Source organism: Anopheles arabiensis, chromosome 3 (assembly GCF_016920715.1).
Source record: "Anopheles arabiensis isolate DONGOLA chromosome 3, AaraD3, whole genome shotgun sequence".
NCBI classification, from domain to species: Eukaryota; Metazoa; Arthropoda; class Insecta; order Diptera; family Culicidae; genus Anopheles; species Anopheles arabiensis.
The window spans coordinates 27,715,680-27,738,025 of NC_053518.1; the positions used below are offsets into that span (position 1 = coordinate 27,715,680).

General features: G+C 44.0%; 1 protein-coding gene across 16 annotated transcripts in view; it reads left to right on the forward strand.

Moving 5' to 3' along the window:
• LOC120901632 (phosphatidylinositol 4-phosphate 5-kinase type-1 gamma) overlaps positions 1-22,346 on the forward strand; it is a 47,036-nt gene that overhangs the window by 19,318 nt on the left and 5,372 nt on the right. For 7 of the 16 annotated variants that reach the window (XM_040309731.1, XM_040309730.1, XM_040309728.1 and 4 more), the window contains 13 exons: positions 5,413-5,772; positions 5,846-5,988; positions 6,071-6,245; positions 6,361-6,695; positions 8,695-8,724; positions 9,260-9,352; positions 9,456-9,588; positions 9,690-9,777; positions 11,154-11,216; positions 13,314-13,394; positions 14,933-15,031; positions 15,465-15,815; positions 16,799-19,150. In XM_040309731.1, the coding sequence (XP_040165665.1) occupies positions 5,413-5,772; positions 5,846-5,988; positions 6,071-6,245; positions 6,361-6,695; positions 8,695-8,724; positions 9,260-9,352; positions 9,456-9,588; positions 9,690-9,777; positions 11,154-11,216; positions 13,314-13,394; positions 14,933-15,031; positions 15,465-15,815; positions 16,799-18,183 (3,336 nt within the window). In that variant the 3' untranslated portion in view covers positions 18,184-19,150. The other 9 variants (XM_040309745.1, XM_040309744.1, XM_040309742.1 and 6 more) reach the window with 8 other exon arrangements.

Below are 22,346 nucleotides of genomic sequence, written 5' to 3' on the forward strand. Positions count from 1 at the left end.
GGGCCCCGTTCAAACCATTTCTGTACAATCTGTGTATGTGTGTACATCATCGGAGTCTAAGTCGTCCAAAATCGGAGTCTCCGCGGTATGTCTTGTTTTGGGATTTTATTTCTCTCTCTCCGCGTCTCGTTTTGGGCCGGCCAGTGGGACCGATGATCGTGACTGGAATGATGAGAAGATGTGTTTGGTTGTTCCATTGCATAAACTTTAGGACGAATTCCGCAACTAGAAGAAAACAACTCATGTTTAGGAGCGATGGTGGAGAGAGAGGAGGCGCCAAGCGTCGCCCTCCTGTAAACGCTTCATTTGCACTATCGATTTAATCCCGCGTACGTCTTAGTGCTGCCGTCTTGGCGATACAGCGCCTATTTGCGTAAAGTAGTAGTTTGCTGACAGGGTGGAAAAAATGGTCGAAACTGGTAGGCTCTGCTCCGCAAAACGGTCGTCGCCCATTCGAGGATGTAACAACACGTGTGTGACCGGCGAGGTTAAGTCGTACGCGCGGAGTTGACGCGTACTCGCCAATGTGAGATAGGTGCGGAAAGGCAAGAAGATGTGTGTGTGTGTGTGTGTTGGTGTGGCATTGGTTATTACGCAAGGCGCTAGCGCAAAAACGTGACACAAACGTTGGGTCGTCTTTGCACAGGAGTAGTGGAGCTATAAACTCATCGCACGGCATAAAGGAATAACATTTTGGTATGCAAAAGGTTTTTTTTTTAATTTTTAGTTTGAGTCTATTTCGGGCCTGAAAGACTCATTAAACTAATTTTGTATAATTTTGGTCAGATGTTTACAGTATTTTCTACTATCTCTTTGACCAATATCCATCATAAACCTTTGATGTATGTACTTCTTGTACGCTTAATAGACAATTATTCACACAACCAAGTAATTTGTCCTGAACAGGAATTGCACCAACAGTAGTGTCTGAAGTGATTAGTGCGAGCGCTTTACACGACTCTTTCCGTCGAAGCGCATCAACCAGACCACAGTGACACATTCTACCAGCAACGACTTGCTGGCACGAGTGTCAAGGTTAATGGTCAAATTGTAATGTGAATTGATCGTGGCCGGGCACGGTTCAACGACTTTTACTATCGCTAGCAGACGTGACCGTGGTCAAAACGCGGCCCTCCTTTCCAATAAATTACTCAAACATCGCCCGATGGAAAGAGTAAACATTGGGAATGATTGTAAAACGCCCGTGTCCTCTACAATGCGACGATGTGTATTGATCGCAAGCATCATCATCAGCAGCAACAGAAGCAGTGTAGTTAAATTATATTGTATGATGTTTTTGATAAATATTTCAAAAAATTTGAAATAATTTGTAGTCTAATTTCACCAATTTTTTAAAAAGTGAAACAGAACGAACTCTTCTATTTTTGAAGCAGCTTTTCTATTTCTGAAGAACCGTTTCCACCAACGCCAAAACATCGTCAAAGATTGTTATCAGCCGTTCCGAACCGAAACGCCCTCCACCCACAATGGTTGCCTCCGCCCTGCCGTTGTGATTTTGGGAAACTTATCTACAAACTAATCTATTTCCGATGTTTGTACCGTCGCGCGCTACCTACCCACCCGGTATGTAAGTGTGCCCAATCATCCAGCCTAATATTTGTCCAAACGCGTGTGCATTAACTTGCTTCTCGCCCTTTTTGCTAAGCGATGCGAACGCGCCCAGATACGATAAGCAATGGCAGGAGGACAGGTGGCGTTTGTAGTTCTATTGGCATTGAAGGATGTTTACAGTGGATTGATTTTTGCTTGCTTTTTACACACCTGTCGGCGTAGGAGGATCTATTACCTTTTGGTAAATGGGTGCGTTGGTGGGCACATCTCTCTCTCTCTCTCTCTCTCTCTCTCTCTCTCTTTACTCGATCGCGTGGACTTGTCAATGGGACGCAATCGTTGGCGTTGTCGTGTGGATCAAAATATAGATGCTGATAGGAAATTGCCACGAATGAATGGGATCCCGGCTTTGGAATGCAGGTGAAAATAGAAACATGCCACATGTTTCAGCATAAAAATTGGATTGGAATTAGCGAAGAAACACATTATTTTGAGACTTGGACTATCTTTGAATTTGCAACGAGCCTCGATTGAATACCACACACCACCCACTCACATCCATTCCAATAGACTGTGCAAAACAACGGAACGCGAACCCAATAACGAACGCTTCCATTGAAAAGCACTAGAAATTAGCCAAATAAAAATTCCAATTTAATCTCCAAGGGCACACTAACTACACTGGCTGGTGGTGATGGTACGGCGACGACAATACCAGTGCTGGAAGCAATATTTCATCATCAACTGCACAAAATCCTCCCGCTCCGTCGTTTGTGCGGTGGCGTACATCCGCACACACCTCATCGTGTTGTGCACCACCATTCGGAACACAGGCGCATATTGAGCGTTTTGCCTCATTGTAAACCACTTGTTGGTTTATGCTATTTTGAACAGCAGCAGCATTCCCGAAGGTAGCAGAAGCAATGCTAGATGATGGTGAATTTAATTTGCTCCAAAGCACCCCGGCACACACTTACTCGTCGTTGGCCGTAGTCGATGGTCATGCAATATTTATTTAGGGCTTCGAGGGTTTTGTTCTCCCACAAGCTGAGCTTTCCGGGCGGTTTTTGGGGGTGAAATCGGTTTGCATGCATAACATCCACCCACAGCAAAACCCCCTATACACACAGACACTCCTAGGGATCGACACGTTATGGCGGGGTTGTACAGGGAAAAGCTCTTTCTGTCGTTTTGTGAGGTCCTGTTGATTCTGGTGGAACGAACGATGTGGAAGTGGAGTTGTTGAATCGATTATGGTACTGGCTAGTGTGTAGTTTCATTTGTGCGCCTCCGTCCTGCTGCTGCTGTCGATTGCCAGGTGGTGCCCCGATCGGGTGGTTCGTGCGGTCTTCATCGGCTTATTGTGGTGTTTGACCGTACCGATGGACACAGCAGCACCTGAAATCGACATACAATTCGTTTACTTTGCCTGTGTGCCGGGACTAGGCTAGAAAGGCTCGATAAAGAGGATACGAGATGGGCTGTGTTAGCCCAATTATATTATGGTTCTGCCACAGCATTATGGACGTGTTTTATCAACTGAGATTTCTTCGGACCAGTGCGGGGTGAGAGTTGTCGGGCACAATGGTGATGCGTACTCGTTTTTTGTATCAATAAAGTAAACAGTAGAAGAGCACTGGCTGAGAATTGATTTCTATGAGTTTATACATTTGGATGGTTTGTTGGGACGGAAACGTAATGTTCAATTTTACTATTGACCTCCACAACCTGCTATTATCCTACTACCTGCTCTAGTGGGCATAATGTGTAGTACAAACTGAAGACAATTGTTTGGAATAATTGATGTTTTTGAACGCAATTTTAAAAATACCTTTTTTGTTTATCCTTTTCGATTCCCTTGCCTTTCGTTCTGAAAATGAAACGGTAAATTATGCTTTTCTCACACCACGGTACTTCGGAAATGCAATACATTGTTGGGGCCGCCGAGTGGTGTGGGCACGTGCCGCGTGCACACACACACACACCAACCGGTGGCGGTTGCTTCCGTTGCATTATTCATCAGGCTGGTTTTAAAAGGTTTAAATTTTGCGCTACACTGCTGAAAAGAGCACTCACACCCTCCCACACACACACACACACACACACACACCGAGCCACTTAGCATGCGGAGCAGCCAACCCTAGATAGGGCGTGTAGCTTCCAGTTTTCTTAAATAGCATCACAGGCGGCCGGTGGGGAGCTGCTATACTTGTAGCAGGTTAGAGTTGCAGCATAAATTGCCTATTCATAACGCACAATTGTTTGCCGGCTACCACAAGTCGTTTTCTCTAGGGATTCACACATCCACTCCTGCTCCTCCTAAAGTCGAAGCGGTCTCGTGTCTCGCGCTTTGCTCGGTAGAGTCCAATTAACGTAATCTGCATTTCGATAAAGTGAATTGAAGGCAACTTATCAAGTCGAATACATCGTCGTCACCGTTGTCGTCATAGTAACCCGTTGGTGATTGGTCAGAGAGCGAGCATTGAGCGGGAGTGAGCAGGGATGACGAATCAAAATTATAAAATAAATAAAATATGGAAACAGTCTTTAAATGTTCCGAGAAATCGTTTCGATACAGCAGAGCATATTGATTTGTCCCTGTAGTGAAATTACATCGATGAAGAGAGGAACACGAATGATCGGGTGCTTTAAAATCATTGCATTCCACGAAGTTGTCCCATGGAGCCTTGGTAAAGTCGCCAGTCTAGGACACCCTACGACTGGGTTCAAATCCAAATCTCGTGTGAAGGGAGGAGTTCGTATCGAGCAAAAAGGTGTATATCATTTATATGTTATGTTATCGTAGTCGTAAAATACTATTATACAGCCATTAAAAGAACCTCACCTACGTTTATATGATGTCAAAGGTATAGGGTAACAAAGGAGAAGAATATAAATCTCGCAATTGCTGCTGCTGTGTTCATGTAACGCAAATTCTGTAGACACTTTTTTGACACTGAAGAGAGACAGACCTCTTAATGGCAATTTAAAACTCATTTCACAAACGTCGTTACAAAATATGGTTGTAAATTGTCTCCCTTCCTTAACTCTCGCCAATTTAAATTTCATTTCATTTGTGTAAATCGTGCGAAATGTTTCTTAAAACGATTGCAATGCTGTCGACGCCATGTGACGGCGAATCGAAAGGACAACTGAAATAATTGTATTACTTCTACTACTACTAATGCTGCTGCTGCCACAGAACTGTGCACACACCAGCGCGCTACCAGCAGCATCATTAAGCGTGCGAATGTCTCGTGTCCTCCCGCTGTCCTTGAAGAAGAAGGCAGAGTGAGGTGTTGGGCTGTGTCGAAGCGAGATTTGCTAAAGATAAAACGATAGTCCTGTGTTGCCTTTTTTGTACTTTGTTCCATCTTTTCCAGTTGTTTCATTTGCGTAACGCTGTGGGGAAAAATGAACGCTCTGCCAGAGAGGACTGCCAAAGCGGAAAAGTTAAATGGCTGAGATTGTTGTCTCGTTTGCGCCATTTGGCTGGGGTCCACTGATTGTGTCGACGATGTCTACTACCTTCCACTTGTGTTTGAACGATTTTAAGACGCTCGTTATGCACACACATTCACTAGAGTTTCACGATGTCGTCCTTGAAGGACATTTTCGGCACACGCCAGCTGTCGCCTCACTTTGGTCAGGATGGGGCGACACATGTGCTCTGTTCACAAGCGTTTACGCGAATGTTCGAAACCCTGACTGCTCAATTACACAATTTTATGTTATTTAAGAAAAGCGTCCTTAAAATCGCTCCACCTCCGTTTAGGAAAAGTGCCTTCCCTTGGAACAGTTTTACTCATGCCACGCTTTTTTTTCGCTCTTTCCCCACAGATGTCGGGCGAACAGTCGCTGGCGCCGCGGCCGCACCGGCCAAAGTCGGACAAGGAGCGCAAAATCGGCCATCGGCGGGTCGGCGAGGGGGGCGAAATTACGTACAAGAAAATCCAAACCACCACGATCATGGGCTCGATCCAGCTCGGCATCCAGCATACGGTCGGCAGCCTGGCGTCGAAACCGCGGCGCGATCTGCTGATGATGGACTTCTGGGAGCTGGAGACGATATCCTTCCCGCCGGAGGGCTCCAGCATGACACCCGCGCACCACTACAGCGAGTTTAAGTTTAAGATCTACGCGCCGATCGCGTTCCGGTACTTTCGCGACCTGTTCGGCATTCAGCCGGACGACTTTATGGTAAGTGGTGCTGTTCTTCGTTTCGCTTTTCGAATCGCGTACTAATGGCGTTAATGTTTCCCTCTCTTCGCAGATGTCCATGTGTTCAGCCCCGCTGCGGGAACTCTCGAATCCGGGTGCATCCGGTTCCATCTTCTATCTGACGGACGACGATGAGTTTATCATTAAGACCGTGCAACACAAAGAGGGAGAGTTTTTGCAAAAACTGTTACCAGGGTAGGAGGACTGCTCTTTCACCAAAGCTTCTTAATGTGCTTTTAAAATACTCAACAAACACCTCGTTTCTTTCTCTCCCCAGGTACTATATGAATCTAAATCAAAATCCCCGCACGCTGTTGCCGAAGTTTTTCGGTCTGTACTGCTACCAGTGTAATAGTAAAAACGTTCGACTAGTTGCTATGAACAACTTATTGCCCTCTTATGTGAGGATGCACCTTAAGTACGATCTCAAAGGGTCGACCTACAAGCGAAAGGTATGGTATTACGGTCAGGGGATGGACAGAATGCCATCAATCAATTATGTAGGCGCTAAATCTGCAACACTCACCGTCACACTCTCTCTCTCTCCCATTCATTTTCTACTCCTAGGCCAACAAAGCGGAACGATCGAAATCGTCCCCGACGTACAAGGACCTAGACTTCATGGAGCAACATCCGAACGGGCTGTTCCTCGAGGCGGAAACGTACAGCGCGCTGATTAAAACGATCCAGCGGGATTGTCGGGTGCTGGAGTCGTTCAAAATCATGGACTACTCGCTACTGGTCGGCATCCATAATCTCGATCTGGCGGTGAAGGAGAAACAGGAGGCGGCCGCCAAGGCACGGTCGGAAGGTGAATCGGACTATGAGGACGCGCCGGAAGCGGACCAGTACATGGTGCAGGAGCGGGAGGAACAGCGAACGACAGCCCTAAACAGGAGCAGGTAGGCCCCTACATCCGGCACCGAACTGGGAGTGCGTGTGTGTGTGTGTATGCGTGTTTATATATGCATGTGTTCGTTTGAGAGACGGAAGGCAGCTGAAATCACGCCTATGTGTAACGATTGATTGCAAGAGTCACGCGTTTGCTCTTTGTGTTATAGTTTTGCTGTTGCTGTTGCCGCTGTTGTGCCCAGCTAATGTTACTATTATTTTGTATCAATTTGGTTTTGCACTGCTGTTTAAATAGTTTTTTTTCTGGTAATCCCATAAGCTGCATTCGCTTCATGAAAGTTTCCTGGTGATGATGTTTAATAGCTTTATCACTTTTAATAGCAGCTGCAAAGATACAATTGATACGCTTTTTTCAAACATTATTTCGATTCAAAATCTGTAATTAAATTTATTTATTTTGTTAGAATACTTGTTTGCAAGCAGCATCTACATAATACGTTGCTTTATGTGTTACGATTACAGTGGCAAAAAGAATCGCTCGCATGAATCGTTTCAATTGAAACGATTCTGTTTCGGAACTGAACTGATTCGCCAATAGCTCTGCGCTAAGTACTGTGAGACTTTTTTTAATCGAGTTATTATGTTTTCATTTATTGCCACATTTTGATCTGTCATTAATTGCTGCATATTGTGTGTTAAAGCTTCGCATAACTCAAATTGTCCACAGTTAGAGAACATATTTTCACTTCTTACTCATGTACAGACACAGTACTGTGAACAGTTGTAAAATATGTATATTATAAGCATAGGCAAATTTAATTAATGGTACATGTTTAGAATAGTAAATCGTTTTGCACCTACACTTCCAAAAATGGAACACAAAACAGTAACACCGAACAACACTATCTTCGGGGTTTGTTTTTAAACCTAGGACAACATTTAACCTCAAAACCCCCATTCGATGCGTTACAATAGTCACTGGATCAAGCAATGATTAGTGGTTTTGAATGGTTCGATGTAAATTATGCCTCAGCCACTAACCATTACTTCCCTGAAAATAGATCCGTAAAGTTGGTGGAGCAAAATTAACAAAGGAGCATTAGGGGGGAGTTCCTAAAGAAATTTGCATGCATAAAATAAGGAGCAGTTTTGCCCTTGTTAAAAGCGACAACGATTTAATTTGTGGTAATGGGAATCAATGGTGGGAGACGATGTTACAGTGGAAAGCCTTGACCTTAGTATTCAAGGGCTGTGTCGGAAACGGACTTAATCAAAATGCAAGTGTAATCGATCGGAAAATCCAGCTGAATATTTTGCAAAACACTCAGTTGCATACTACACTTACAAATAACCCATACCAAACCACAACCCACCAACCACCACCTGCACTTGATGTCTTGAGTTCCCAGGATGTATTTGCATACGCATCTAAACCCTTCCTCGCCACATTCCGTGCCATTTCCATTTTTCGTCGGCTGTTTGGCTTTTGTTTCGTTTTCCCGGGTGTGTCTGTTCCCCCCTCGTTCTGTATAATGACCACCGCCATCGCTGTAATGTATAATTCTATCATTTATTTACGAACGCAAGCACTCGTGTCCTTCCAATCCTGCATTTGTTCTTCTGTCTTTGGTTTCCTTTTACTTTTCTTTTTTAGTTCTTGTCTATTCATTTTTATGGGATTGGCCATGTGTTTTATTTTTGTATGACCTACACACGGCAGTAAATTACATTGTAAAGTGAAGATAAACTTAGTCTCGTTGTTTTTTTTTTGCCGATTAAGTTTCAGTTTTTCCCTCCTTTCCATAGCGCGATTGTTCCACTAGCTGTTTTCAATTCAAACTTTTTACTGTTAGATGTAGCACGAATTAAAGCAGGAGGGGTCGTGTGTGATCACAATGGTCGGTTAGAGTCTATATACCAGAGGCATAGCAATTAACGTACTAAACATACTGACCGGTTGCACCTTGTTCGTTCTCATTCTTCTCCCAATTTCCATCTTCCTCCCGACACGGTATAATGGATATTTTTTTATACCTACGGTACCCACAGGCACACAACCTACGGAAAGATGCTGATTAGGTATGATGACCCGTCTAGATGTGTTGTTGGAGTGTTGACAATTTGTAGCCTTATTACAACCCATCCAAACTGATTGTAATCGTATCATTTGAATTGAGTAACATACAAAATGATGGCTATGGACTGATGTTGCTACCATACTGTTGTACCATTTTAGGATGGGGTTGAATGTTTCTAATTTGTACTGTCCCACGAGTGCGTAATGATAAAATGCTTCGGTGAAATTCTTGCCAGTAGTTGCAAACTATGATGAGCTCTGCTACCTGTACCAAACACACGGTGCATTATTTAACACAACAAACTGCATTGCGCGTGAGCGTGTGCTGTATTTTAAACCAAGTTTCAAAGCTGTATCAAACAGCCGGAAGTGTAGAGGCGAGTTGCTAGTTTATTCATTATTGTATTTCAGCGCGTATATTACGCAGAAGTGTGACTCGATAGGTTTGATACGTTAGAAACATGTTCCTGTTTTACCAAATTCTAATGCAATATTGCACACTCTCATCATCCCTTGTGTGTGTGTCCACGCTTCTAGGTCTATCAACCGGCAAAGGCTTGTTGCGCATTCGACAGCAATGGAAAGTATTCAGGCTGAAAGTGAACCGATCGATGAAGAGGATGATGTCCCGTGAGTATTTAAAGCAACATCTTTTTAGTCAGTGCGAAAATCATTTCATTAACCCTGTGAACCGTTTTCCTTCTCTTCCCGCTTGCTTCACAAAACACAACAGTCCCGGTGGAATTCCTGCGCGCAGTGAAAAGGGCGAACGGCTACTGCTGTTCATCGGTATCATCGATATTTTGCAGTCGTATAGATTAAGGAAAAAGCTAGAGCACACGTGGAAAAGTATTATCCACGATGGTGTAAGTATTGAGTCGATCGTACGAGTGGACCGGCAGTTGTTGACTTTCACTCAATGTGTTATGGCGTTTTTTTTTGTTTTTTTTTCCTTTGCAAATTTTAGGATACCGTGTCGGTGCATCGGCCTTCCTTCTATGCACAGCGCTTTCAGGAGTTTATGGCCAAAACCGTGTTTAAGAAAATTCCCTCGCGTAAGTAACATCCACACAGCTTTACCGCAGCTCCAGTTATCGAAAACCAGGCAATACGAATGTTGTACACACGTTTCTCTTAGGGTGCTAAAACAATCAAGTTCATTGTAAGGCAATACTTAACAACAGCAACAAAATCAGGGATTATATTTGTGCTCTCTTTTTCAATTGTCCAACACTTCCTACCCAAAGTACACAAAAATAAGGACAACAAATTCACAACCATTCCACATGCGCCTGATAATACGCTAATATGACTCGTTAACGTTGTAGCATATTTTTCCGACCAGGGACTAAAACCTATTTTACTCTACTAAACTCTATACCTTTCTTCTTTAAAAAAAACACAAAGCAGCAACCAAAACTTCATTGCGCATTTGGCAATCTAATAGTTTTCTTTTTCTTGTGAGTGTCTTTCTAATGTTAAACATTTGAAACCCCATACTCTCCTATCCGTAGCGGCTGTGCAGTAAGGAATGTAAAATATTTACTTCTATTGGCGAACAAGTTCTGCTGATCGACCGTTGACAGACAGCGTGAAATCATTAGCCAAGAAATTAAAGCTTGTATAATGCTAACGCTCCTTCTTTACCTCCCTGGTTCAATGTTTAGCGTGTCCTTTGCGTGTCCACGTGTCATGTATCCGGATTTAATTCATGTAATATTTAGAAGATTATTCTGTCTGTCCTAAATTTGCACAGCATCAATCTTGGGAAGGTAGCAATATCGTGCCGTTTATCCCCTCTTATAAATAGCTCTCTGTTTAGGGTTGTTGGTTGTGGTCTACTCATGCAGATGTGTTACTATATGTTGCCATCCTTTACTGTGTGCAAATGGTACAGCATCATTACTAACTAAACTAAAAAAAAACACACAGTACAACACATCAGTAAGGAATCATTCACTCGTACACAAATGACAGGGAATACAAGATCCATTGCGTTGTATCGCCTATATTGCCTACGTTTCACGTCACCGACAATGTATACCAAATCTCTGATCTATATTTCTTCTCTTGCTTCTCTTGTTCTCTTATCTCTTTTCCTCTCTTTTCTTACATATAATGTGTATTGCAAATATGAAATTTCTCTCTCAACGCGCTCTAAACTATCTCAACGCAATACCACAATCCGAAAATACTGACACAAAATCTCGTTCCAAAATCAACTGCCTACCGGCGCGGGGCGGGCGTGTTAACATCACACCAAACCCGCGATAATTGCTAAATTGCCCGATAACGATTTGTTTGTGTGTCAAACTATGAAATGTACCAACTACAACAACGACAACAACGAAAACTATTTAAACAATAATTTCTTGCCACCAAATCAACATTCAAATACAATTAACGCAAACTATATACATACACACACCAGTGGATCTGCCCGAGATCAAGGGCAATCATAGAAAATTTCGCACGTTGGTCACCAGCTACATAGGTAATCTAACATCATTCTCCTGTTGTTTGTTACGTGTTTGTTTGTGATTGTTTTTCTTTTTGTGCTCTGATATATTTCCACTCTTTCCATTCAACCCCGAGCTACATTGTTCCTGTGGCAATGCTCTCTTATGCTTTACGTAGTGAAGCTAATCTTGTTGTTTGCTAATGATTTTGGCTAACTGGCTATCTTTTTTTGTTTTTCTCTAAAATTACGCCAATTTACTACGCTCTTTGTTCTATTACTTGCTAAACGAGTTTTCTATTTTTTTCTACTTATTTATCTTCTGTCACCGCAAATGATACTTTCTAATAAATTCTCTCTTCTATTCAGTGAATGTGTATTCTGGTAGTATTTCTATCTAACAGGATTGTATGCGAATGGGAATGCAATAGTACACGTGTTGCGTTAAACGTATTCAATGTTATTGTAATAGTTGGTTTCTATGCCATTTTCTTCGTGTGTAGTATTCGGTGTGTGTTTATTTTGTGCGCGATTTCTCTCTTTTCGTTTTATTTTTATTTTTCGGCTTCAGTTGTAAGTGTATGTGTGTTAGTTTGTGTGCTTGTGTGTATTTAAAAGATAATTTGCACCCTTTCTATGTTTTGCAATGAGCAATTGTATGTTTTCACTCATTTCAGTAGCTTTTCGTTAATGTGTGGTATAGCTTTTCATTGGTTTTTTATTATGTTTCAGTTTGTTTCGCTACAGAAACATTTACACGTGGTTTTCAGTATGTTAACCAATTTGCGGGTACCAATTATATGTTCGCTTACTCGAATCAATTGGGATGCTCCTCACAAAACGGTCATATTTTTTATGTTTTTCTTGTGTTCTTTCTGTTGTTTTTTTTTTTTACTGCAGAATGAACTATGTTTCCTTTTATCGCACCGAGCTTCCTAACGCAAACTGTCAGTCCTTACTGCTGGTCCTTCGCTTAATGCGTTTTAACAAGAGCCTAAGTAAAATAAAGTTAAAAGCTTGTGCTTTGCTTTTCGCTAACCATCATTTCCACTCCTATTTTCAACAAACAAAATAGCTCATCTTCTATCTATTTCATTTTATCTCACAAAATTTTTGTACATTTTATCTGCTTGAATAGACATGTTTAACTGCAGCATTATCATCTATTAGATTTTGTTTCTAACATAGAATAATCCTCAACTAGGATCCTTTATCATGTGTTGCAATCACATTAACAAGCCCTAAAATGCTATCAATCAGGCATTGAGTGAAGATGATTGTAGAACATTTTCCTCTAATCCATGTAAAACTATCATCAAGTTTTTGCATCATTTTTAATCTAAAAGAACCTCTAGAGCTTTAGCTTTTCTGTTCTGGATTTTTCTTCATTTTGTACTGTAATTTTTTTGTACCTCCCTGAGTGCGTTTTCGTCACACTACAAAAAAACAGTTTAAACGTTTTTTTTTTTAAATTGTACTAAACATGTGTTGGATTGAACTTATTAATCGATAGCTCAGGAGTGAAATTCGTTTGTGTTGCTTTTGACAAAACTATAAATACGCTGCTAAACCCACGTTAGTTGCTCTAGCGTTAAGGCTCTCCCTTACCCGTGTAAACCATTTTGTTCCCACTTCACTCACGCCAGCGAGAAGAGGCGGAAAAGTGTGTTTTCTGAACAAATCTTAGCATTACGCCATATACTTACATATTCAACAATTTCTTGATCGTATTGTTTTTTCTCTTTTTCTTTCTATTTTTTTCTTTTTGGTTTTCTTTACCTCTCCAATCTCGAATCGAATCCGTGTTTGTGTGTGTGCTCTTCTCAACCTCAACTACTACTACTACTACTACCGCCACCACCATCACCACCACCAACTGCCAACTACCTTCCTGCGATCCATATGCGATCGTGGCCACTACCAACCAACCAACCAACCAACCAACCCTTCGACCACCATCACCACCACTACCTTTACGCCATCTTCTACTTCTCCAATCCAAATCAACGTTCGACTCTTGTATGTTGCGCTTCCCATTTTTTTTTTTCTATCGGTTTTCTATGTTTGGTCTGAAACCCAAAATGGCAAAAACAATGAATCCCTTGAAAAAAAAAACAAACTCCACATATAAAGCGCTAAAACATTCACCATCCAAGAGAAAAAGCTTATCGAAAGCAGCACAGAGAGCAAAAAATGAAGAAACAGATAGTCAACGTAAGTGTTTACCATCTTTGTTTGAATTTACTTTTAAGTTTTCTAATCTTAGAGCGGGTTGTGGCCTACACTGGGTAACACCGGGGTTACGATGGTTTGTGTTATGTTAAGCTGGTATCTCTTCTCTCCGCCACCGAGCTGCAAAATTGAGCTCAGTTTTTTATTTATCAAAATCTGGTTTTGTTTTTTTTCTTTCTTCTGTTTGTTAAAATCTCATTTAATCTACCTTTTTCTACTGTAGTCGTTGATCGTTCCAACACCTTCGTGTTGTCGATCGTTAACTTTGCTATTCCATTATGTTGTACTCGAGTGCCACCCTGAGTGTGTGTATCCTTCCTGTAATGTGTCTTGTTGCAGAACAAGTCATGAAACTCATTCGTGTGTGTACTTCACGTGTGTGTTTGTGTTTCTGTGTGTCCCCTTCTGCAACAGGAGCGGGGGCTATGTTGAACATCGTTCATTACCATTTATACTTTGTGTACGTGCGTGTGCGTGTGTGTCACTATTTGCCTTTTATCCATTCTGGAATGCCTTCTACTCATCATGGCTACTTTTACTGACAAAATTTGTGTTGTTCCCAACCAACTTCCCCATCATCATAACGCCTTCGCATAATATCATTGCTGGTTATTTAAATAACGCATTAATAAACGTTCGTTGGCATACAATTTAAACTAAACGCCTCCTTAGCGCCTGCGTCCTCTCTCTCTCTTTCTCTCCCTGTCTATCGCATAGTGAAAGCGATTAGCATCCGTTTAATGGTTAATTTTGTTTTATTGGTTTACGAACTTACACCGTGCATGAGCGCGAAATGTGCCGGAATTTTTCTTACTCTTTTTCCAATACGCTACTCGTGTTTCACCGTGTCTTTCGTTTTTTTTATTTCTAATCTTAATTCGCGCCACTCACCACCAATTCAGTTTAATCGTGATATAAATGTTCAGTACTCTCTATCTTTTCATACTCTCTCTCTCTCTCTCTCTCTCCCTTTCTCTTGATATTCATTTGTATTTCCCCCCGTCCTGAATCTCTGTATTCCAAGCTTTTTCTCTAATACCAAGGACACACTAATGTGTAGCTCCGGTAATACTTAAATGTTGTGCTGTCAGTCGTTTAACGTCTACTACTACTACTACTACTACTACTACTACTACTACTACTTCTACTCCTTACCTCATTTCTCAGTGTATCGATATGTGATGTCACAGTTTATACTACTTTTCTTCTACTGTCCCTTCTCGTCAGTTCTGTCCCTTTTCCTTATGTTGTATCCTTCTACTTTCTGATGTTTACTATCATTACCTTTCTTTACCCTTACACGCTCGGTTCTGTTCGGTTGGGACCACTCCAATGCGGAGTGGATCCTTCCAACAATAACCATTTTTCACCGGCTAAAGCAAATGTAGAAGGCAAAGCATTTTAGCCTTTTGTAGTGCAACACCTGTAGCAATTACGACGCCGTTGTTTATTGCAATGTTATTAATTTGCTTTCCTTTTTAATCTTCTCCCGGACCACCGACGTGTGTGTGTGTGTGCAGCTGTAGCTGGCAGTTCCCATCAGCATCACCACCAAAATCAGCAGTTCAACCCGACCCAGACGCATTTCAATCAGCAAACAACGGGGACTCCTAAATCAGGTAATTCAGGCTGTGCCGGCCAATCGGTGTAGTACCGCTATCGAAAGGAAAGGAAAGGAAAAATGAACGCTTTTGCGTTTTTGTGTTCATTCAATATGACAATTCTTTATTTCCCTCTCTGTCTCTCTCTCTCCCGTTAGTGCTCTAGTAACACGTGTTAATGAATAATTGTGAAATTTACAAAACATTTGTGATAACCCATACTCTTAAGCTAACCACTGTGCTAACACGATATTTGTATTTTTCTTCTTCTTCTTCCTCTGTCTACACTTTCTCCATTCGCTGCGACGGCTTCTTTGGATTAATCAACTAACCAAAACTACCTAACCCCGATCACTGTACAAAAACAACAATTGTTATCTGTGTGTGTGCGTGCGTGTTTGTGTATGGGATTTTTCTGGGCGTATTTTCGCGTCACACTTCCACGCGTCAGATGTAGATACTTCCTCCAGCGTGCATACGGCGGCCACGATCACGACCACCTCCAGCAGCAGTGGTGGTGCCGCTGCCGGTGGCAATGGTGGTAAAGCGGGTGGTCTTGGCACTAGGGCTGCCGGTGGCGGCGGTGTTGGTGGGGCCGGTAGTGCCTCCGTAACGCCGACCAACATGCCACCGCTGAAAAAGAAAACGACGGTCGTAAAGCAAAGCGTCCCACCGCCGGTTCCACCGCGCGGCTCGCCCAAGTTCAACAAGGCGAGCGGTGCAGGGTCGGGCCGACCCGGCGGTGGTGCTTCCGGTTCGCTACCCAGCCAGTCCAGTGGCCACCGGGGACGATCCAGCGCAGGTGTGTGCGTGTTTCTGTTCGATTAGTGTGTTGTTGTTGTGCCCTTTTTTGTTTGTTTGTTTGTTTTTTTTCTCCTCCAAAACCGTTTCTGTTGTCATTTTGTTATCGTAGATATTTGTGGTTTGAAAAAAAATTGCTCCCTTCTTTCTCCTCTAGTCGTATTGTAGTATTCGGTAAACATTTTTCTATCGTTTTTTTGTCACATCGTATGTATTTTTTTAATTTCGTAAAATTGTGGTTGAAGTTGTCAACGATCGTTTCCGGTTTGAGCATCGGTTTTAATTTTTGCATGCAAATTCAATTATCTATTGTAGTAGATCGTAACATAAAAGATGGGTTCGTTCATCCATTATCTCAAAACGTGGCTGTCACCCATTCCTATAACATTTCGCACACTATTATGTGCAAAAAAATCGAGAAAGTATGCCACCTTCTTGAGATGAGTAGTGAAGATGGACTCCCTGTAAAGTCTTATTTTCCTTCTGTTGGTCCAGTTCTTACTCTAGCGCCACTTATCCTCAAGCATAATGCGAAATCAATTTCTTAGATCTTTTACTTTTATTGTAATCGTTCATTTCGACTCATTTGTTTCAAGCCTGATGAAAAAAATTATTCTTACAAAGAAAGGGTAGTGCATTTCTGAGTTTTCTTGGTCTTCTCGTTTGCTTGGTTTTGAAGTAGGAAAGTAACGAGCTATATAGCAGTAAAGCTTCAGTAATAATAAAGAAGAAAGTGTTAATACTGCTCACCTAGAGGGAACGGCAAACGAGAAGCAACGCAAATAATGGCTTTGTTAAAATTATCCCCTCTTTCACATGTGGGAAATAGAACCGTTTTTTGAATTTGAGTTACAAAAACTGATTCGGCACCTTCTCGTTGGTCTTCTCCATCTAATTCCGTGAGCGCTTTTTGTCTGTGCGCGCTCTCGGCGCCTTTATTCTTCTGATCGTACCAATCGAACCATCAATAATCCCCGTGCGCAGGTAAGAGGCACCGCTCGTCTCCACGTGGCAATGGCGGCATCGGCGGGCAGGGTGGCCGAAGCACCAATGCCACCAGCGCTCCCCCACCACAACCAACCAAGGACAGTCGGTCGGGGGTCGGGCTCGATCCACTGCAAGAGAATGAAGCGGCCGAGCTGCAGCTGCTACCCTCCCCCAACAAAGTGCTCAGCTGGCTGAGCAGCAACGACTTCCGGGTGTCGGAAAATGGTGACATACTGTCGGAGGATGACGACAGTCGTCCTGCTGCTACTGCTGCCGCTGTATCGATACCCAAAGTGATTGCCGTCAAACGAAAGCCATTGGCCGGACCAGGGCCAACATCGAACGTGAAGGAAGCAACGAAAGCGTTCGAGCGGCTGTCGAGTCGCAACGGCAGCGGGTCCTCGGTGCAGCAAATGATTCGGAACTTTGAACGAACGGCCGGTACGGCGACGGTGGCTCGGTCGGAATCGATGTACTCAAGGGTGCCTAGTCACGGTACAGCGAAGGAACTGCAGGTTCCACCCACGGCGGTGCAGCGGTCCACCCGAACGCTCCCGTTGACGATACCTGTCATCAAAGAGACGCTCGTTGAGGATGAAAATAACAATAATCGTCTCTGTGTGACGTTTGGTGGTGGCGATCGCGAGATGTTCATCCCCATGGCGCAACGGTTGGAGCAGGACGATGATCTTACCGCGCACGAGAACGATCAGCTTGTTTTAGCGAACTTGAAAAACGTAGTCAAAGCACGGCGAGAAATGTTCAACACCTCACCGAATTCAACAATGGAGCGTAAACCACGAGCGTCCATGATCGTACGGCCCACTCCTCTTCCTAATGGTGCGATTGCACAGGGAGTCGAAAGAGCGCCCACTGAACGACATACAATGACACAAACGACGACAACAAAAGGAAAACTAACGCGCTCGGTCACGCAAGGCAAGCGTCAGCCGCCCGCGCCGTCACGCATAGATCCGGACGAGATCCAGCGCAAGATTCAGGAAATCGAAGCCGAGATACGCCAGAACGAAGAGCGGCTCAACCGAATACCCTCCAGACGATCGATGCGCCGTGAAGTCGCCGCATCGGTCAAGACGGAACGTGCACAATTCCAGCCGGGACCGGTGGCCCATCTTGCCCCTTGCCGCAATGAAAGCTTCCTTTCCCGTCTGAAACCGAAAATGCATCGCAGCTCGATGGCAAACGGCATGGTTACGGGTGGGGTGGACTTTGGTCCAGCGGCGCTAGTACCGGATGACGTTCGGTACATGGGGCAGGAGGAGAAAGCTTCCATCATACGGCAGATCGGGCTACCGCTGGACGAAAATCACAACCTCGAAAGCTACCTGGAACAGTTCAGCCTGGAGGGAGAGTTCGTCTAAAGCGCTGGAGCGTAGGGATCCTACCGGCCCCTCCACCCCCCCGCTCTGGAATCCATTTCTTCTGTTCTCTGTAGCGTTTGTTGCTCATCTGTTTCAACTGTCATTTCAGACAATGATCCTCCAATTTCCCCCCAAAACATTTGTGCGTGCGCTCTCTTCCTCTCTATATCTCTATCTCTCTATCTATCGCTCTGCTGTCTTGGACCAAGCATGGTTAAGCTTTCCTCTTTTAATCTTCTTTGCTTCTGAGCTTGGTTGTGATTTTGGTTTTTCGTTCGCTGGTATCGATTCAATCAGGTTGTCTTTTATGACGCGTATGACACGCGGTCGTATCGTTCGTTGCCGTGATGTGTGTAGCTGGTATGCCTTCGATTAGCAGTAGATCCTTAAGTTTCCGTTCGGTAACCTCCATTTTATTTCTCCTTTTTGCTCTCTCTCCCTCTCTATGTGGTCCTTTTTAGTTTGTAAATGGTGATTTAGTAAGCCTTCCTTTATCTCAGTGTGTTATCGCAAACTTGTTTTATATGAGTTGCCTTCTATTAGGTCCTTTTTTCAATTAAGTAAGTCCGACTGTTTTGTTTTGCTCTATATATTTTACACCTAATGCCATGAGACACTTTCAGCTGTACATAAGTTTAATGGAGGCGCTAGCAATCTTCTTTTCAATTGGTTTGGTTTTGTCTCTGAGTGTGTTATGTACATAATAAAAAAAACGATGTATCAGTTCACGATGCATCAGTATCCGCTTTGAGGTATAAAGTCACGCTACTATATATGGACCCCTTTCTGTTGGTTAATTTATTTATTTCCACATTCGGTTCGGTTCGTTTGGATGTGTAAAAACAGTCCACCACACAAGTGTAAATACGCTCCAGTTAAGCTTTTTCGTTAAACTCTACTTTAACTCGAATACAAACAAAAAAGAAACAAACAAAAAACCAACTTAGACGCTTCGTATCTCGTATCTGGCTAGGCACATCTCCTTCCTGTTCTTCCACTCCTCCTCCCGCTTTTGACGACATCTCCGAGCACGGTAGCAGTAGCCATCGACACTCGTCGGATGACAAAACGGGCAGCAGCAGCGGAATCGGAAGTGCCGGCGCCAGCGGCTTCGGAGGCGGCGGCGGTGGCGGCGGCGACGGTATCGGAGGCGGCAGCGGCGGTGGTGGCGGCTCCGTCGATCGGCGGAGCGCATCCTGTCGCAGTGATAACTACAAAGAAGACTCAATAAGGTAAGGTTTCACCGCGCACAATCCGCGGTAATCCCCTCTCGATTGCGGGAAATGCCACCGGTGTGCAGTGGCACGGGTGGGAGGGGAGGCGTTTGTGTTTGGGAACTCTACCCTTCTATGGCAATCGTTTCCATCACCCTCTTTCCCATCTCCATAGCATTTTTTTGTTCTTCCTCTGTGTGTTCTGTGTGGCGAACCCGTTGAGAGCGACAGTTCCTCCCAAAGTGTCCCATTTTTTGTGTGTCCTCTCTCTTGTTTGTGTGTGCAATGCACTCTGTAACGATCGAGTGTCCGTGCTGTGGTTGTGCAATGTAACTTGAATGCATTGAAATGTGTTTTTTTTCGTTCTCCCCATTTTGGTGGCATTTTAAATCGAAACGAAATTACTACGAAAGATCGCATGGCATGGCATGGAATTTCTTATCCTTTATATTTATTTTTCAAAAATAGGGAAAGTATTTCTTCACATCTTCTGCTCTGTGCATGGGGTTATTGCATTGTTCTAGGCATGTTACCTTTTGTGTTGTTATTTATTATTGTTTAATTTCTTTTTTCATATTTGTATTTCTGTTTAATGTTACTAATTCTCGTACGAAACTAACCGTGTTACACTTTCTCCTGTCATGCCGTTTTTTTATTGTTTGTCACTTCATTCGCTGTCTTTTTTTTTCTTTTTTTCTTTAATGTTTTTGTATTGCAGCAAGCGCCATGTATGTGGTGAATTGTCCTTCCGTCATGCTTTTATCTTCTCCGAACTTTGTGTCCTCATGAATTTACAGCCCCATATCTGATTCATTTTGTTTTTAGCAAATGCTTGAAACATACCGACCATTTACTTATTTATTTTTCTTCTTTTCTTTCTTTTCTCTTCTCTTATATGCCGCATTTGCCGCTCTCCTGTGCCTGTCTGTCTATCTTTGTGGCCTATCTGTGTATGCCTGCCCACCCCCTTCATCCATCTTCACCGTTTCGGGAATGCTGCCGCTTATGCTCGTGTGTCCTCGGTGCATCTCGGTAATGCTGACATATGATCATCGTTCATTTTGATGGCCCCCTTTGCACCTCACGATACATCCGATGCACACACATGTACGCTTGCCCTTTTGTATCCGGCCCCAAAATGATACCATAAACGCGCGCGCCCCGTACGAACTGACCCGTACGCGCCGACACACAACAGTATATCAGAAATAAGATTAGAAAGTCATTTAGCAGTCGAATCATCATCCAATAGCAATTACGGCTCGCGGGGGGCCCTAGCGTCGGTCGAAGGATCGACCCCAACGTGGACTGAAGGAACGCCCAGCTTTACGGATTCGAGCTCGAGCGGTGATATTGGAAGTGAGTGGAGGCTGGGTGTGAAAGATAACCGAGGCGACAAAAAAAAAAACTAACAACCGTGTTTGTTTCTTCTCCCCCATTTTGCAGCATTCTCAGGCCATTCCTCTCCCATGTCGGATCGGGATCGCCACAAGCCCACGGTCGAGAAGGCGCTGAACTCGCTCACATCGGAAATGGTAAGCTTTTCGAACAAGTTCCACCAGCTTCATCATCACCATCTTCACCAACACCAGTACCAGTACCACTCCTCCTCCACCTCATCGGTGTCGTCCGCTTCGGGGCATCATAACCTGCGGAAGCAGCAGCAGCAGCACCTCCACCAGCAACTGCAGCAGCAGCAGCATCAGCTTCACAAGCAAGTGATCTATGTGAAGAACAGCAGCTGTTCGAGCATAGACCAATCGGTGCACCTTCTTGGCGGTGGCGGCGGCGGCAGTGGCGGCGGCGTCGGTGGTAGTGTTGTTGGTGGTGGTCTAATAAGCAGCGGTGTTGGTGGTACCGGTAGCGGTACCGTGCTAGGGATCGGCGGCAGTGGCCGCTCCAGTCCGCTCGTCATGATACGTCGTGTTACATCGACCAAGATTAGCGAAAGCACTACTTCGCTCAATTCTGCCGGGGGCGGAAGGGCGGACGATGATACGGCCAGTTCGCGTGACCAGCTTTCATCCGCCCACCTCGGTGCGGCCTCTTCCGCTTCTCTCCGATCGTCGACAGCTTCGGATCACCACAACCTGCACCACCGTACGACCGAGCTGCTGCAGCGCCATAGCGATGAAGGTGCGCCCGAGGCAGACACGAACGGTGCGAGCTTATCTTCCACCTCGGGCCATGGTAGCGGCGACAGTAGCAGCAACGGTTCGCTCACCGAAACCGATCGCAACGCTCTGCGCCAAGCCCGCGAGGAGTGAAGGGGGGGTAGCGGTTGCGAACTTCGGTCGCCGCCGTCCTCCCATTTCTGCCAATTGATGTTCGCGTTTCACAAATTCGTTTTTCTTTGGACAAATTGTTTATAGTTTTGTACGGATTTCATTCACGATCGATTGCAACGATTGGCGCCACACTGTGTATGTGTGTGTGTATCTACACCTCAAAGATGAGCTTCTTTTTTGTGTGATGCGAACAAGTGCAGTGAATGAAATAGATCAATAGAACAGAGAAAAGCTGCATCTGATATTCCGGGTACGGTGCGCTAAGGAGATTATCATCCTCTCGTCTCGTTCCGTCGCGTTGTTGGCCGATGTACAGTTTGCTGTGTAGATAGTTATTGACAATGTGATTTAGTTTATGTATTTATTATTTATATAATCATCGCCAAACCCGAACAGAACGCCACCAATAATGCAGTGTGCAGGCAAGGCCGAAGCCGATACAGCAATAATGATTGCGGCGAAGAATAAGCAGCAGCATGTTAGGACTGTATTTTTGCGCGAAATTATACTTAACTTCCAGCTGTGTTTGGTAAATAGTGCGCAACTGAATTGTAGATACGGAAGAAGATGTAGGTTTTGTACATGAGAAGCAAATGCATGTTGAATCATGGTTCAAAGGAAAAGAAAAGATTTTGTTGCTACTCCTCAAAGCACAGACATT